The 17,987-nt window shown below is 38.4% G+C and overlaps 1 protein-coding gene across 2 annotated transcripts in view; it reads right to left on the minus strand.

The window, feature by feature from the left end:
* CPEB1 (cytoplasmic polyadenylation element binding protein 1) overlaps positions 1-17,987 on the minus strand; it is a 59,582-nt gene that overhangs the window by 29,193 nt on the left and 12,402 nt on the right. For both annotated transcript variants that reach the window (XM_044665782.1, XM_044665781.1), the window contains exon 2: positions 7,802-7,990. In XM_044665782.1, coding sequence (XP_044521717.1) covers positions 7,802-7,990 — 189 coding nt within the window. The remainder of the gene's footprint in view (positions 1-7,801; positions 7,991-17,987) is intronic.

Below are 17,987 nucleotides of genomic sequence, written 5' to 3' on the forward strand. Positions count from 1 at the left end.
TACACAGATCACAATACTAGTATCCAAGGAATTAAAGTTGAGGATCACCAATTGGCAAATGGACATTCACAACTGTATACATTACAACAAGGAACTACTCAGCAGAAATATCAGAGAATGCCCAAGAAGTGTGTGGTAAGGAAAAAAAAAAAAAGATTAGTGGGTCACATAATAAGAGGAATAATGAACTTAATACCCTGATATTTCATTAGTATCCACCAGTTATCAAGAGGCCAGCATCAAATTTATGGAAAGACAAAGACAAAAGTGACAGTATGAATAATCATGAATAGTTTTCAATTCGTACTGCTAAGGGGTATATATACATCATTAATGACATCAGAGCTCCAAATTCACCAGGATGTCTAGGTTCTGATTCTAGTACTGCACTAGACCAAAAGTTCCAATGCAAGTCCTCATATCTCTGTACTTGAACTTCTCACAATGTAAGTGACCACTAATAGAAAAGAATCAATGGGCAGGTTCTAAGGAATACAGGAAAAGATAAGGCAAGACTTTTCTGGCGAAAAGAAAAAGCTATTTGACATTTTATAAAAAAGAGGTCAGTTGTCCTAACTTTGATCCCATTCATCCATAGTAAAAATGTCCATGGAGGTCAAGTCTCTACACCAGCTAAATGAAGCACAAGGCCTCACAATATGATCAGTTTTATTAACTCCTGCAAAGGTAAACAGCATCTATATTGAAACAGATGACAAGAATTCTACTCCTAAACCAAGCTTTCAATTAGGATTAGATATTAGGCATATTCTAATCTATATTAGGATGAGAAATCAACAGGAGAAAAGGGAAAAAGACCTTTCGCCTCCTATGGCTGAAGCCCTTTGTGATCCTAGCTTACAAAGATCATTATATAGAGTCAGGGCCATGCTGAATGGTGCAATGTTATGTTGAACATCAAACAGCAAAACTTCTTCACCCACCCTTAGACCCTGTCCTCCTCCTATTACTTATAAAAAGACACAGGGAATTCCTGACTTCTGGGAAGAAGAGTCACATTTCCAAGGTCTCCCTGACCCATTTTACGCAAGTGGAATATTCCATGCCAAATACATTACAGTCAGTGAAATTAGCAGTTCTCCTGCCACAGTAGGCAAGAAATTCTACCACTGATAGATGTCAGAGCTGCTGCTTTGATGCTCTCCTTAAGCAACCTGCCAGGATAACTACGGAAGCAGCATCAACTAGAAGAATTAGTGAATAAATACTATGACTGACATGTAACCAAAGGTCTCATTGCCACCTGTTACCATTACAACTGTAAAGCACAGTAAAGAAGTCACTACATTACAGAATTCACCATCAGTAGGAAAAGCTATTTTGTTATGTTCCAGATTCAAGTCCTTTAAGTACTATCTCAAGTGAAAGAAAATTTATAATGCTAGAAAAATATGCTTTAAATTTACAACTTAACTCTAGTTTGAATAACTAAAAATCACCTCGATGTCTGCCTGAGGTGACTGGTGACAAGGAGACACTGTCACTGTTGCAGACTTAACTGCTGTCCCTGTTTATATACAGCCTGTGCCTGGCAGGAGTTGCAGATACATCTCAGGCAAGTCATGGTGAGCCAAGTGCCTAGAACGGGATTGCAGCTCATTAATATGATAGCACAGAGGCTGTGGGAGACCAAATCAGCAATAATATTTTTAGACTAATTGTTAACTTTCTCTACTTTCATCCTCCTTTGCCAGCTCCTGTGGATTTTACAGCTGAGTCACCACCGGAACTTTCTAATGCATTCCCCAGCAGCACAAAGCCACTAGTGTAGGGAGTGGCAGGATCAGGGTCACAGAGATGACAAATGCTCAAACTTTTTAAAATCCCATGTTTACCAGTCATCACACACACACACACACACACACACACACACACACACACACACACACACACACGATCTGTTCAAAGTTCAAGTAGAGAGATGAGAATCTTATCTAAAATGAACACCTCTGAACAGGACTTTCTTACCCTCATCTACCCCATTCTCTTCCCCCAACACCTCTACTACTAAACATTTTCCTCACACCAATTCCTCAGGTCAGGAAGCTTCTCCTAAATCTAGGTGAGTGTGCTAGAAGGAAAAATGTTCTGGTACAGAACTTTGGACTTAAATCATTAACAGTGATTCCAGGCCTCAAATGGGCACATGACCAGCAAGTTATGTATGTATTAATGTAGGTAAAGGAACAAGAACATACCATTTCCCTTACTATTAAGAGAAAGGTGTAGTAATAAAGTAATGAAAGTATAACCTGTGGGCTCAGTTTTATCTCAGTTATCTAAAAAAAAAAGCAAAAAACAATGCCAATACAGGGTGCAGAGAAAAAAAATGTTCTTCTATCAAATGAATGTCAGTGTCACATAGCTAACTCACATAGTATCAAAACTGACCTAAATACATAAGCAATATGGTTTCTTTTCCTCAGTCGTGGGGCCTATTGTAAAACTTATCTTCCCACCAAATCCATAGACAGATTAATCTATAGATTGATCTTTAATGCTGGGTTTCTCCATTGTCCTAGCAAGAACTTATTTCCTCTAAGGTTCCTCTGATTATGTAATTCATTCTTGCCCCCTCTCAAACCAGACCAGGAACCCAGCTAGGTCTGGTATCATTTAGCTCAGTGATGGGCAAACTTTTTAAAGAGGGGGGCCAAAGGAAAGGAAATGCTCATCTGTCAGTCTGTTTCTAAGGCAACTCTTTTGAAGTTTCATTGTATTATATCCTACTCATTGTATTCGTCAGATAAGGAATAATGTTGCCCAGGTAGAACATTTCAGGGGGCCACATCTGGCCCATGGGCGTAGTTTTCCCATCACTGATTAGCTAATTTCAGAAATAATGCTTCTAAAATACAGATATACTCTAAGTCTTTACTTCCTATATTCTACTCCAACAACCTGCCTCACATTTGCTCAATCATCCCCCAGAGCCTCCCAATTATTTCTAAACAAGTATGGCTCATTTTTCTCCTAGGTATAACAAGAGTTTGAAGCCTTGGGGTCATAATTATTTCCCTTTGGAAGAAGAGACACTGCTCCAAACCCAAACCACCATAGCCATTACAGAAACCTAGATAATCTGTGCTTCCTTCCAAATAGAGGATTCTAGATCCAATAATCACCTAAAGCATGAATTCTGTCCCATCTATACTATTGCTAACAATTCCCCTACACTTTTCTTGAAGATATCCAGGGATAGGGAATTTACTACCCACACTATACCATGGCAGCATACATTGCATTTCTGAGCTCTATGTTACAATAGGCCTCTAAATTCTACCAATTCAACTTGGTTCCAATCCCTCTGAAGGCTAAAGCAGAATGTCAGCCTTTTACATCAGGGGCTTTTTATCTTAGAATTCCAGTCAGGTAAAGCCTATGAACCCCTTCTCAGAATAATGCGTTTAAATGCATAAACTACACAGGTTTGAAACTGACTACATTAAATGAAAATGTAAAAATGTAAAAACAAAAAACAGCTTACAGATCCCATGTTATAGGACAGTGATGGCAAACCTTTTAGAGATCATGTGCTGTGCCCCTCCTCCCGCCCCGCCTTACCCCAGACAGCAGAGAGAAAGTGCTCTCATTGGGCTGCTGAACAGAAGGGTGGATGATGTGGGGGGGGAAAAAGTCCATAGGCATGGTGGAGAGGGGGAGGGGAGCAGCTCTGCCTGAGTCCCTCTAGCTTTCTAGTAACAATTCTGGCAGGCAACAGTGCACCTTATGCGTGCCATAGGTTCACCATCATGGTTATAGGTCATCTAATTCAAACTCTTACAAACTAGGAACATAAAGTTAACACATTGTACTTTTCCCAGAGTCAAAGATGATGGAGGAGTTAGGACTAGAACTCATTTCTACTTCTAGGTCAGTGATCTTTCCAATACAGGATTCCTTTAGACAGAAGTAAGTAACGAATGGCTTTTACATTTTTAAATTAAGTTTTATTGTATTTTAAAATGTGAAAACCATTCTTAGATCCTAGCTATACAAACTGTGGATTTGGCCCTTGAGGCCATAGTTTTGCCAAACCCTGCTTTAGGCCCTTCCACAATGACCATTGTTTTGGTCATAGGGACTGGATATGCTCTAGTAAATCAATTCAAGAGCATCATTAGTGTCCTGGATCATTGTTAACATTTGTACACACAGAAAATAGCTCCCCACCATAGGTTATGCTAACCCAGTTGATTACAAATACTCGGGCTTTGAAATATAGTAAACAAATAGGCAGTAGTGGCCATGATATCCCAATTAAATCAGTTATGTTGATGTAAGCAACACATCCACATTGTAGGCTGGTTTTTCTAGACAAGCCCTGGACTGAATAAGCACACTTCAGGATTATAAGAATGCTTACCTGCACATCAGTTTTCTAGAGCCCTGGAATCAAAGATGCAGCAGCAGATACTGATATAGGTTTCATTCTAATTGGTTCACATAAAAGGCCATTTGGAAGAAACCAGAGTTGCAACCCAGCCAAGCCCTGACAACTCGGCTCTTTCCCTAGTTGGAGAACACTGGGCAAGTGTGATACTGGGAATACTAGAAAATTGACTGGCCAGAAGTTGGGGCAGGAAGCAGAACCAAGAAGGATCTTCACAAGATGCTACAGATACTGTCTCCTTTAACATTAAGGGTTCCCTTGAAATTTTAATTAGATTTACTAGCTATTTCTATGGGATAACCAACTTGTCCAAATGCCCATTTCTGATGTAACAACTCTGTTGATGAATGCTCCTTTACGAAGATAACCTTATGAAAGAGAAAAGTAGGCTAAGTCCTCAGTTTCTGTACTTTACTGGTTGAACAAGGAAGATCAGAGTAGCACTAACATTAGGAGCAATGTCCTGGGCCTCACAGATGCCTAACTCCCACAGGAGAGTACTTATTCCGACCTTGAACTAGAAGTAGCTAAAAGAAAGTCCTTGCCAAAGGCCTAACCTCTCTTGAGAAGTTTGTTCACAATTGAAACCTTCAAATTAATTTTTATTTGAAACAAGACAAGTCCTACTTAGCTGAACAAAGAATACTCTATCATCCACTAGATGATTATAGCCAGCATTCCAAATAGTAGTGCCTTGAGCAAAGCTGTAGATAACCTCTTTAACATTAACATCTAAGGTAACTGTGAGTAGATTCAAATAGATTTTCCATGAGCCCCACCCCCACAATTGCTCCTACATCATCTTACCCCAAGTAAGCCAATCTCCCCAAGATGCAATGAACCAGAAGCTGTACTGAATCAACCCACCTTAGGATATATATGGCAGAGTGTTTGATACACTAAAAACAAGATGAACATGGGTCAAGGGGAAACCACAGGGACAAATCCAACTCAGTGCTTACCTGATGGAAATTATCAGAAATCCTGTAAGCTGCCAGTAACAGGGAATATCTCTTTTCACATAGATTTGAAATATCAAAAACAAAAAACCCATAGCTAGAAGAGTCTTGCCTTTGTCATAGGACTGCATAGAAAGGGACACTTTTGATTGTCCTGGGTTAATATATCATGGATCTTTATGCAAATTTTAAAAAATCCTTGGAAGGTTTGGAAGTTTATGAAGGGAGGCAGGAGATTGGACAAAATGTCTAAAATCTCTTCTAGAAAATTCTATTACTATGAAGTTTTGTTTTGTTTTTTAAATCCTGCTGCATTCTAACCTCTTTCCCCCAAATACTTGGGAGTTACAAAAGATAGTCAAACTTACCACAGAAGCAAGTTTGTCTTAGAGGACAAAGTTTCATATGACTGAATAGCCTAAGTAATCATGGGATTCCAGAATTTGTATAGACACAAACAAAACACCCAACTTGCTTGGAGAGTGTACTTTCAAAGTGTATTCTCAAATGAGATAGCATCACATATCCAATAAGAACCACATGCCCCATACACTTTTTTCTCCAATGCTCTCTTTATGAAGGAGGACAGTTACTGACCTATCAGAACTCCTACTCCCTCCAAAGGAGTCCATCCAGTCCTAGGGCTAGGGAAGCAGTGTGGGCAAAGAAACGTGGGCTGAATGTTCTTGCTTTGTTGGTGAGAGAGAGATCTGGTAACACAGCTGTGTGGTAGGAGTTTTATATCCCAATCCAAGGAGGCAGTACACTCATCAGAGGGCTACAAAGAAGGTACATGGTACAGACATGGAAAAGAAGGAGCTGACACTAATTCCCAAGATCTAAGAATAAGGAAAGATGGTTTCAACAAAAAATCCTCTTGTCTGACACAAATTAGAATGCCCCACTACAAGGCCAAGGTCACAGACTTGATGTCCATGTGGGGCTGCTCACTGTTCCACAGCCACAAGCTATAGCTCTTACTCGTAGAGTCATGTGCTACTGATCACAAGACTGGGCAGGGAGCATAGATAGTCTAACATAAATTCAACTCTATTTCTGTTAAAACAGCTCAAACCAAAGCAACTAAGCCAGAGAAGACAGGAAAGCGAGGGAAGAACATTGCCCAAGTCACAGGTAGGTAGGCCTTTACCATCTGGCAAGCTCAAAGCCAGCACTATACTTGCAAGTGAAGATAAAACAAAGGAAAGACATGGATTTTCAGTGTCATCTTTCCTATCTAAATTCTAAGAAAGCACTATATGAACTTTAGACCGAAAGAGTTCACCCATCATCAATGATCAGATCATAATGAAGTATAACAGACTGACTACTCAATAAACCCAATGCTACCTAGGAGAGAAAAGAAGAGGTCAAATAATCACTCTATATCCCTTTCTCCACCTATGTAAATTTTAAAGTCCCAAAACCCTACCTCCCAACACTTTTTTTAATCAGAATTAATTGGGCATTAAAATGTTCAGACATACAAAATCTTATCAAGCTTTGCGAAGCACCTGAAAAGGCTTGCATTTAAATAGCTAGGGCTAAGCCTGCATCTCCCATCCCACCAAAAACAGGCCAAAATCACTGCCACAATGGATATAACAAGAACTTTCTCCTTCACTAGAGTCACAAAAGCTTTAAAGGTTGTTTGTGTGTGTATACACACACATACACACTCCCCCATACCTTTCCAAGCCATTTTCCAAGTTCTTAAATCTCCTGCTACTGAATCTAAATTGAGTTTAGTCTTTGATCCCTCATTAAAAAAAACACACGCGCATGAGAATAAGAGGATGGAGGATGTGCTTGCCCATCAATTGTACAGAACTGGGACCTTTAGGATGAGGGGTGGGGCCCCAAGTTAGAAATTTCCTTCCCTACTAGCCCCCAAACCACCAACTCTAGAGGTCAAATCCTTATTTCCCACTATCCCTCTAGCCTCAAGACAAATAAATTCTAAATGCAACATGGCTGCAAGATCAGCAAGTTAAAATTCTTCTTCTCTCTCTCCTCCCCAACCCCACCCCACCCCCACCACACACATTTTACATATCATTCAACAAATAAGAAATGTGAATCTGACATCAAATGTTCAAACTCCTCCCTCTACCTAAAAATGTTTTGCTACATCATCTCCAAGATGGAACTAGGCACTTGTGGGTTACTCAAATAATTTTTCAAAAAAAGACAAACATTAATTGCCTTCCTATCGCTTGCCCATAGATCCTCAGAGGTATAACAACTTTGGGGCAAAAGGGCTATCTCTACAAATACAAGCTATATTGCTTACATCAACATTCCTGCAAAACAGTTCCATGATAACAGAGGAAGACAGGGAAAGAGAAAATCCGACAACTGTTGCTGCAGATTTCAGCTGCACCCCACTTCACACCAACCCCCACCTGCCAAGCCCCAATTCACTCACCAGATTGTGGACTGCTCTGTGCTGCAGCATCAGAGTCTTGGGTACTCCATGGTCTGTCCCACCCTGTCAAGCTGAGGGACTGCAGGCCAAGGCACAGGTCATTTGCATCCGGGAGGCCCCTGGAAGATTCTTGCGCAGAGGTGGGGAAAAGCATCCTGCTTGTAACTGTTCCTTCAGAGTCTGGGAAGTCTGTTTTGGATAAAACAGACACAAGCCCAAGAGTTACGGGTGTTGTTTAAAATATATGTACGTATATATATATATATATATATATATAAAACATATATTATATGTATATATATCTGTATGAATATATATACATACATACACACATATATAAATATCAATAAAAGAGTTTCTTCAAAGTACAGCTTCCAATCCACGCTTATCAAGGTACAGCAAGCCACCGTCCTGGCACTTTTAGGGTATCAGTGCTGGAGCGGCTGCCATACAACCTCCCACCCCCCCCACCCCACATACACCTATCCCGTCTGCATTACTGACTGGGCCAGCATGTGATCAGGCTGCTGATGCGTACCCCGCTGCCAGTGACATCAGCAAGGCATGCAATAGAGCGGCATCATCTCCTAGAACTAGAGGGGTGGGGAGGGGAGGAGAAGCAGCAAGGAGGAGACTTCCCTTCCAGCGACAAGACAGCACAGCAGACAGGAAGAAAAAAAAGGTGCAGTTGGGCTCAGCGAAGCCAGAAAAGCAACACAAACAGGCCCTGAGCTACAGCAGATCTGCTGCCGCTGGGAGCAGCTGGCTTGAAATTCTCTGACCAAGATAACGGGGGCACCCTGACAAAGACAGAGCCCAATGCTTGTTTGCTGCTGCTCCACTCTAGTCCCTCCCCTCCCTGAAAACCAAAAACACTTTAATCCTGGACACTCTCCAGCTGCCGCCGGCTTGAGCCCTGATTTAGCAGCCCAATGCAAAGCTTCACAATTCTGCTAGCATAATCTATTTGCTTCAGCTTGGCCTCAGTACCTTCCTGACTGCACTGCTTACCAATGAATAATGTGGATAACCTTCAGAAAACCAAAATATAAGCCCCCAAGCCTTAGGTACCTATTGCTATAGGCTGATCTTAACCCAAATTAACAGAGAAAAGTGTAGTCAGGGGTCAGCAACTGGTACCCCTTATCGCAAAAGGTACATTCTTGCTGTAGAACATTGTTATATTTCACATAATATTTCCTTATAAGCTATGTGGCAAGGGAAACCTCTGCCTAGAAGACCCCCTCTCTTGCTACCAATCAATCTACTGCTCACGCCAGACATATCCAAAAAGTGGGTTTACTGTCTGCTGTGACTCTTCTAGGAAGAACAAAAAGGCATCAAGACTAAGAAAATATATGTGTAGCATCTAAAATCACAAACACAAAGGACAGACACTGCAGGTTGTTAAATTTCACAACAAACAACTTTGCATACAAGTCTGCATTACAAAAAAAGATACTTGCTTATAAACCAAGCTGTCTAGAAAACAGAAGAAATCAGAACCTCTTATCTTGTCTTCCCTCTTCTTATTCCTAAGGGGAGCCTTCTGCCCTCCAAGGCTATTCCTAGCTTAGTACTGTACCAATCACTCCTCTTTTTAGGAGTCAGAAGGCACACAAGGGATAACTATTACTACTTTTAAATGGAACCGCAGAAAGCCCTTGTTTCTCCTCAATGCCACTTCAACTCTCTTTCTACTCAATCTTCACGGCCCCACCCAACACACTTTCTAGAGCACATCCCACTCCCAATCTAGTAAGATTGCCAGCCAAGTGGTATGTCAGCCATTATGTATATGCTGACAAACATAGTTCTTTATCCAGTTAGGTACCATCCCTGAACCAGGAACTCATCTTCCATGAAAAACAGCTGCCTACTATCTCCCCTTCTCTCAGAGGATACTGGCTTGTGACTGATCCTCTACTAACTCAGGCCTCTCAACATGTGGCTTTTCCTAAAGAAAAAAGATCTGCTAATAGAACACAATCCAACCCAAGACCTCAGCCACGTAAAGTGTAGTCCAGGACAGATGGTTCTGAGAAAGCTAGATGGAATAAATGTCACAGTAAGCCTCACTCTGTAACCTATAGTTGGGAGGAGCAACCAGTTTATAGAGAGCAACATCATGACTTCTCTTCATGCTGGCAGGAGTGGGGTTGTGGGGAGGAAGAGGGCAAGAGAACAGTCCATCTCCTGCAGGAGTGGCTGGCACCAAGCCTTCTGCAGCACTCCCTGTGTATCCAAGCTTGTGGGGTGGGGAGAAAGAGGAATGTTTGTGGCAGACCAGGGTAGACTTACTTAGATTTATAGTCCCACAAATTTAAAGTTAGAAGAGATCTTAGGGTCACATCTAGTAGAACCTCTCATTTTATAGATGCAGAAGCTAAGATCCAGAGAGATTAAAAGTTAGAAATGCCAGTCAAGTTGCAAATGCAGGTCCTGACTCAAAATCAGACTTCTTCCCAATATACCAGAGGAGTTCCTTCCAAGATATTAAGAGACTGCTGCAGTCATATCATCCCTAGCATTCTGCCTGGATGCTGTGAGCATTTCCCTACTGCTGCAGAAAAACACTACTCATTCTGGGATGTACAAATATACCTCTTCACTCAGAAAGAAAGGATCTTTAATAAATTCTGCTCCCAAGTCTTTTCTGACCTGCTAGATAAGATTCTCCCTACTGCCACACCATCCACAAATTTCTTGGGACCTCAATCAAATGTACTCCTCACCTTTAAGAAACATTCTGTGGGCTTAAAGTATTTTGCTTCTACTGTTCTCAGAATTAAAAATTCCTCAGTGATTCTGTTCATCAACTTATCTCCATTTATTTGCCTACACTTAAATGGTTTGGTTTGTTTTTTTTTTAACTAAAGATTTACAAGAGCAAGATTATTAGTGAGCCTTGAGAGACTAGAGGGTATGAACATGTTTAGCAATCTTTCAAGAGAATTTAAGCTCAATAAGGACAATGATTTTTCTGCTTTTATAACTCAAGCACAATCCCTGGCACATATATTCTGGTTGAATTAAGTAAAAGGAAACTATACTTTCTCAAGTTGGGGAACTGCTAAAGTGAAAGTGATGCTTTATCAAGATTAATCTGTAAGTATGATATGAGATGGACTGGAATGGGAATTAGAGAAATTAGTCAGAATCCTAGGTGGGAGTAGAAGAGGTTCCCCAGCAGGAGATTTGCAACAATTCAAAAGAACTTTCTCCATAAGAATGTAGAGTTGAAATAATTCAAACAACTTGCTACTTGGGAAATCAGTCAGGAGTAGGAGATGCAAGAGTTAAAAGATCATTAGAAGTATTAAGCCCAAAGGGACATAATCTTATAGGCCAGTTAGAGAGATGAACTAGATTTTAGGGATGAAAAAAACACAATCATGAAACTATTAGGAAAGATGTTGTCTCAAAAGGAATTTAGATAGAAAAAAGATCTTGACACTATGGGAATACTCAAACAGGAAGAAAGAAGATTCTTCCAAGAAGAAATTCATTATAAAGTTATTGGAAAAGACAACAGAAGTCACAGAAAGGGTGGCTAAAGGGTTGGATCTGCAGTCAGAAAGACCTGAATTTGACCGAGTGTCTCAAATCCTTCCTAGCTAGGAGACTCTGGGTATATCACTTAATTTTTCTCAGCCTCAGTGTACTCATTTGTAAAATGAATGAATTTGGGAAAGCATTTATTAAGTACTTAGTAAGTAAGTAACAGAAACTGTTAAGCCCTTGGGGCACAAATGAGAAAAGTAAGACAATCTCTCTGCTCTCTAGGACAGCTCACACTTTAATTGGAGGGATAATACAAAAGAAAGTTCTGCTGCAGGGCATATAGTGACACCCAAAAGTCCTAAAGATACAGGCAGATGGAAGATCTGATACTCTTCTATCTAGATAGAAAAATTAAAGTTGATGATTTTCATTCATCATGCCATGTGATTACTTAGTCAAGACGGGCTTGGGGTACTTGGTAGTAAAATAAGATGATATATAATATAATAATGAGGTATAATAGCACCTACTTCACAGGGTTGTGTTAAATATTACTATTTTTATAAAGATAATTATTCATGCAAATTTTGCAAATATGAATGTAGATAAAGCCCAAAAAAGGCTAAAGGATTTAGTTTTTTTTTTAAGACAACAAAATGAGTTAAGAGGAACCTAAGAGATTTCCAGAAAAGAGTAACCTCCACAAGTATAAGCAGAGCCTCAGAAACAAAAAATAGTCTGTCCACAAAAACTATAAGTGATGAATGAAATTAGATTTTAAGTAAGAGCTTTTGGAAAATTTTACTCAAATAATGAGCTCCACCAAAAAAAAAAATGGAACAAGCACTGACCAGAATCAAAGAAAGTAAAAAATAAAAGTAATCCACACATCTCCACCCTCCTCCTAAAAACAAGAAAATCATTGCCAAATTCCAGAACCTCCAAATCAAAGGGAGGGAAAAAATAACCTGCAAGCAGTCAGGGAAAAAAAAGTTCAAATACCAAAGAACCACAGTCAACATCACACAAGACTTGGAAGAAAATAATATTAAAGAGAGCAAGTCATGGCACATGATAGTTCAAAAAGTAAAAGATAAAGGCTTACAATAAAGAATACTTTTCCCTTGAAAAACCAAGCATCATCCTGTGGAGAAAGGGACAAGAGGATATGCCTTTAAAAAAAATAAGAGTATTTTCTAGCAAACACCAGAATCAAGAGCAACATAAATTGATAAATAACATTTGACTAACCAGTAAAAGCTAAAAGATTTAGGGTTTACAATCTAACAGGGGAAGAAGAGATGAGTCCCTTAAGAATTCCATTCTATAAGAGTCACAAAGGAGGCAACATTACATACAAATAAGAACTAGGAAGAGGTTTTGTTCTGCTCTACTGATTGTAGTCAAGGAAGAAAGAAAAAGGAGGGGAAGGTTCACAGGATTGCATTAGGAAAGAGAAAGAATGAAAATATAAGTATCTACCATGTGCCAGGAATCTGAGCAGGTATTTAAAACAAATTTGGCCTTCACAACAATCCTGTGAGATGGGTGCCATTATAATTTCATTTTATAGTGAAGGAAATTGAGGTAGAGGATAAGGAACTTATCCAGAGTTATAAAACTAATGTCTGAGGCCAGATTTAAACTCAGACCTTCTTGACTCTGTCATATTGAAACTCTGGGAGCTGAGAGTCAAACTCTAGGCCTAATATTCTAACCACTTTACCACCAGCTACCTTCTAGAGAGGCAAGAAATGAAAAACACTTAAAGGAAAGGACCCAGGAGAAATCACTTCATGTTCTTCATTCTTCTCTGTATGAACAGAGGGTTGAACATTCTTACATGCAAGCATGCATGTGCACATGCATACACAATGGTGGCAAAATACATGCAATCCAAAAAAGAAACAAGGATGAAGAAAGGAGAAAAATAGAGTTGAAGAGTGAGGCCAAATCTTGGAGGAAATAATCACAAGCAAAACTATCACTGACTTTGGATGTTAAACCATAAAGAATGATGTTTAAAAAAATCAAGTATAAATACCAGAAACCAAGCTCTGGGATTGTTGAACCAAGAAGCAGAAGAGTAGGAAGAGGCCACTTCAATTATAAATTACAGGTATTTCTTCCACGTTGTGACTTTCCCCAATGTACTTTTCTATATTAACAATATCATTAGTCAGCATGAGAAATTAAATGGAAATCTTGGGGGAAGTTTTACAGAAGCAGCATACAACATATGCAAATGCCAGCAGACAACACAGAGTTTTAAAACTCAGAAATGCATAAAATATATGTATAATATTGTATAATATCAACATATTTTATCTTAATACCATAAATATACACAATTTCTTCTTTAAGGTTAGTTGTTTGCAAAAAACTTGAAAGGCATCAGATATCACACAAAGGCTAGAAATGCAGAGATTTTTTAAAAGTTTAGAAACTCATAAATGCATAAAATGTACCATTATGTATATTACCTGTATGACATATATTTTATTGTTTAACAAATGAATAGCTATACTTTTTTCTTTAAATTTAAATTTGTACTAAAAGAACTGAAGTCCCACAGGCTAATGGCAAGTTCCAGTAGGGAAATTTCAAAGGTTTTATTTTTAAATGTGAATGAAACTTAGAACAGTGCTGCCTTCATCAGAAGTACAAAGCTCAAAATTAATTGTTTTTAATAAAAACAAAAGAAAAAGGCTAGAAAAATGAGCAAACAACAAAAAAATAAATTCAACAAAGTTATTTTGGTGACAAAAAACACACTCAGAAGATAAAGTCAATATTGCTACATCCAAAGCCTCCAAGAAAAATGTAAATTTTTCTCAAACCTAAAAGAATTAATGGAGGAGCTCAAAAAGGATTTTCAAAATCAAATGAAAGTAGAAGAAAAATTGGGGAAAAAATTAGAATGATACAAGAAAATTATGAAAAAAGAGTCAACAGCTTGGTAAAGGAGGTACAAAAAAATACTGAAGAAATTCATATCTGAAAAACAGAATAGGTTAATGGTAAAAAGCAGCCCAAAAATACAAGTAAGAGAAGTTCTTAAAAAGGAGACTGGCTAAATGGAAAAAGATATACAGAAATGTGCTGAGGAAAAGAACTCATTACAAAGTAGAATTAGCCAAATGTAAACGGAGATACACTCTCAGAAACATTATAGCCAAATTCCAGAACTTCCAGGCCAAGGAGAATATACTGCATACAGGCAAAAAGAAATAATTCAAATATAGCCACAGTCAGGATAACACAAGATTTAGTAGCTTATACATTTAAGGATCCAGGGGACAAAGGAGCTAGGACTATAGCCAAGAATCACTTATCCAGTAAAACTGAGCATAATCCTTCAAGGGTAAAAATGAGAATGCAATGAAATAAGAGGACTTTCAAACATTCCTGATGAAAAGACCAGAGCTGAATGGAAAGTCTGATTATCAAATAAAAGCTCAAGAGAAGTATAAAAAGGTGAACAACAGAAATCAAAAGACGTTCAAAAAAGGTAAACTGTTTCCATACCTAAATGGGAATATGATTCCTGTAACTCCCAAAAACTTTATCATAGTTAGAACAGTTTGAAAGTGTATAACGGTGGTTCCCAAACTTTTCTGGCCTACTGCACCCTTTCCAGAAAAAATATTACTTAGAGCCCCCTTACTATCACCGCCCCCTTACAAGTTATTCACGGCTCCCAAATGCACCTGTAGCCATCGCCACCCCTATGGATTGCTGCAGCACCCACCAGCAGTGGTGCCCACTTTGGTTATCACTGGTATATAACATAGAGAGAGGGCAAAGATGTGAGTTGAATATGATGGGATAACATAAAAAATAAAATTGAGGCATAAGAAAAAGGACTATATTGGAAGGAGAGGGAAAGATAAAAAGAATGGGATGAAATTACAACACATAAAAGAGGCATGAAAGCTTTTACAGTGGAAGGGAAAATGAGAAAAGTAGGGAAGGGAGCACATGAACCTTACTCTCATCAGAACTGGCTCAATGAGGGAAAAACATACACAATGAATTGGGTATAGAAATCTAGAGCTTATAGGAAAGTAGGAGAGGATGGTGATAAGAGAAAGGAGGTGGGGCTGATTGGAAAGTGAGCGAACTAAAAGAGGTGATGGTCAGAAACTAAACAGTGGGAAATAGGATGGAGAGTAATACATAGTAATCATAATTGTGCAAAATTTTTCTACAAATCTTAATAAAGGCATTTTTCTTAAATACATACAGAAATGAATGGAATGTATAAGAATACAAGTCATTCCCCAGTTGATGAATGGTTAAAGGATATTAACAGGCAAGTTTCACAAATTAAAAAGCTCTCTATAGTCCTGCAAAAAAAATGCCCCAAAATCACTATTAGAGAAATACAAATTTAAACAATTCTGAGGTACCACCCCACACCTATCAAGGTTGAAATAAATGTTATAAGACAGAAAAGGAAAATAACAAAACTTGGAGATGGTGTGGGAAAACTGAGACATGAATACACTGTTGGGGGACTTGTGAACTGATTCAACCATTCTGGAAATCAATTGAAGCTATGCCTAAAGGACTATACAACAGTACATATCCTTTGGCCCACGCAATACATTACTAGATCTGTATCCCAAAGAGATAAAAAACAAAAAGGGAAAGGATCTGTACATACAAAAAAACTATTTAAAGCAGTTCTTTTTGTGAGGGCAAAGAATTGCAAAGTGAGAGGATACTCATTAATTGGGGAATGAATGGTCAAGTAAGTTATAGTATAAGATTGTAATGAAATACTATTGTGCTTTAAGAAATGACAAGCAAGAGAGAGCTCAGAAAAACCTGGACAAACTTAAACTGAAAGAGAGTGAAATAAGTAAAACCAGAAAAACACAGTAACAAGAACACTGTACAACAGACAGCTGTGAATGACTTAGCTATTCTCAACAATACAATGATCCAAAACAATCCCAAAGGACTGACAATAAAAAAAAATGTCATTTGCGCCCAGAGAAGGAACTAATGGAATCTGAATCCAGACCAAAGCAAACTTTTTTCACTTTCTTCTTTAAATTTGCTTTGTAAGAGTTTCCTTCCACAAAAGGATTTCTATCGGAAAAAAATTTTACATGATTGTGCATGTAAAATCTATGAGGGGGCAGCTGGGTAGCTCAGTGGAGTGAGAGTCAGGCCTAGAGACAGGGAGGTCCTAGGTTCAAACCCGGCCTCAGCCACTTCCCAGCTGTGTGACCCTGGGCAAGTCACTTGACCCCCATTGCCCACCCTTACCAATCTTCCACCTATGAGACAATACACCGAAGTACAAGGGTTAAAAAAAAAAAATCTATGAGGCTGCTTACCATCTTGGTGGGTAGAGAAGGACAGAAAGAGAATACAAGACTCAAAATTCTTTTTAAAGTGTTGGAAGCTATTTTTCTACACATAACTGGGGAAAAAGAAGAGAAAATATATAATTTCCTTAAAGAGTACAACAAAACATACTAACACTTTTGGCATTTAGTCCCAAGCAGTACTTAAGGAAAAATTAATATTGCTAAATATTTATCTCAACATAAGAAAAAATAGAAAAGGAATTTGAGCATGCAAGGTTTTTTGTTTTGTTTTGTTTTTCTAAACCCTTATCTTACCTTCCATCTTGGAGTCAATACTGTGTATTGGCTCCAAGGCAGAAGAGTGGTAAGGGTAGGCAATGGGAGTCAAGTGACTTGCCCAGGGTCACACAGCTGGGAAGTGTCTGAGGCCAGATTTGAACCTAGGACCTCCCGTTCTCTAGGCCTGGCTCTCAATCCATTAAAAGAGAAAAAAAATTAAAATGAAATATTAACTATTCTCATTTTAAAAAGAAAAAAAAATCAATACCAAAAATTGAAAGGTAACAGCTCAGTATGAATAAATAAAAGAAATTAGAAATGTTCACCCAGTAACATGGAAACAGAATTGATAATAAATGAAATGGATTAATATTTGCATAAATATAAAATATCCAAATTAGAATAAGTAGAGAATTAGGTAATTCAAGCTCAGAAAAAAGAAATTGAACAAGTCATAAAGGAATTCCCAAAGAAAAAAAATTGCAAGACCAGACAAATTTACCTGTGAATTCTATCAAGGAACAATTAATTCCAGTATGACATAAATTACATATTAAAAAAAATACCAAATTCTCTCTATGAGATACAATTTTGATAACAAGGGAAAGTGGAGGGAAAGTTATAGAGATATTCTATACTTAAACTGAGTATAAATCAAAACATATTGAATTAAATGTTAGCCAAGAACATATTAAAGATTCTTCAGGTGATCTGTACCAAGAATACAGGTAGGTTTATTTTCCATCTCCTGTATCTCATATGTACCATTTTGATGTCCTTCCTGTTAGAATGTAAGCTCTCTATCATCAAACTGATAAGCAAACAAAAACAATAGCCTATAAAGGTGAAAGGGAGCCACAGAAGCTTCTTGAACATGGAATGACATGAGCAGACCTGACCATCAGAATTATTAATAGGATTTCTGTGTATAACATGGATTAGAAAAAGGAGATTGTAGTTAAGGGGGACCAATAATGAGATTCCAGCAACAATCCAAACAAGAGGAGATGAAGGGCTTAAATAAGTTGGTAGACATGAATAGAGAAGAGGAGTTGATATAAGTATTAACAAGATTTAGT

This window comes from Gracilinanus agilis, chromosome 2 (assembly GCF_016433145.1).
Source record: "Gracilinanus agilis isolate LMUSP501 chromosome 2, AgileGrace, whole genome shotgun sequence".
Taxonomy (NCBI): domain Eukaryota; kingdom Metazoa; phylum Chordata; class Mammalia; order Didelphimorphia; family Didelphidae; genus Gracilinanus; species Gracilinanus agilis.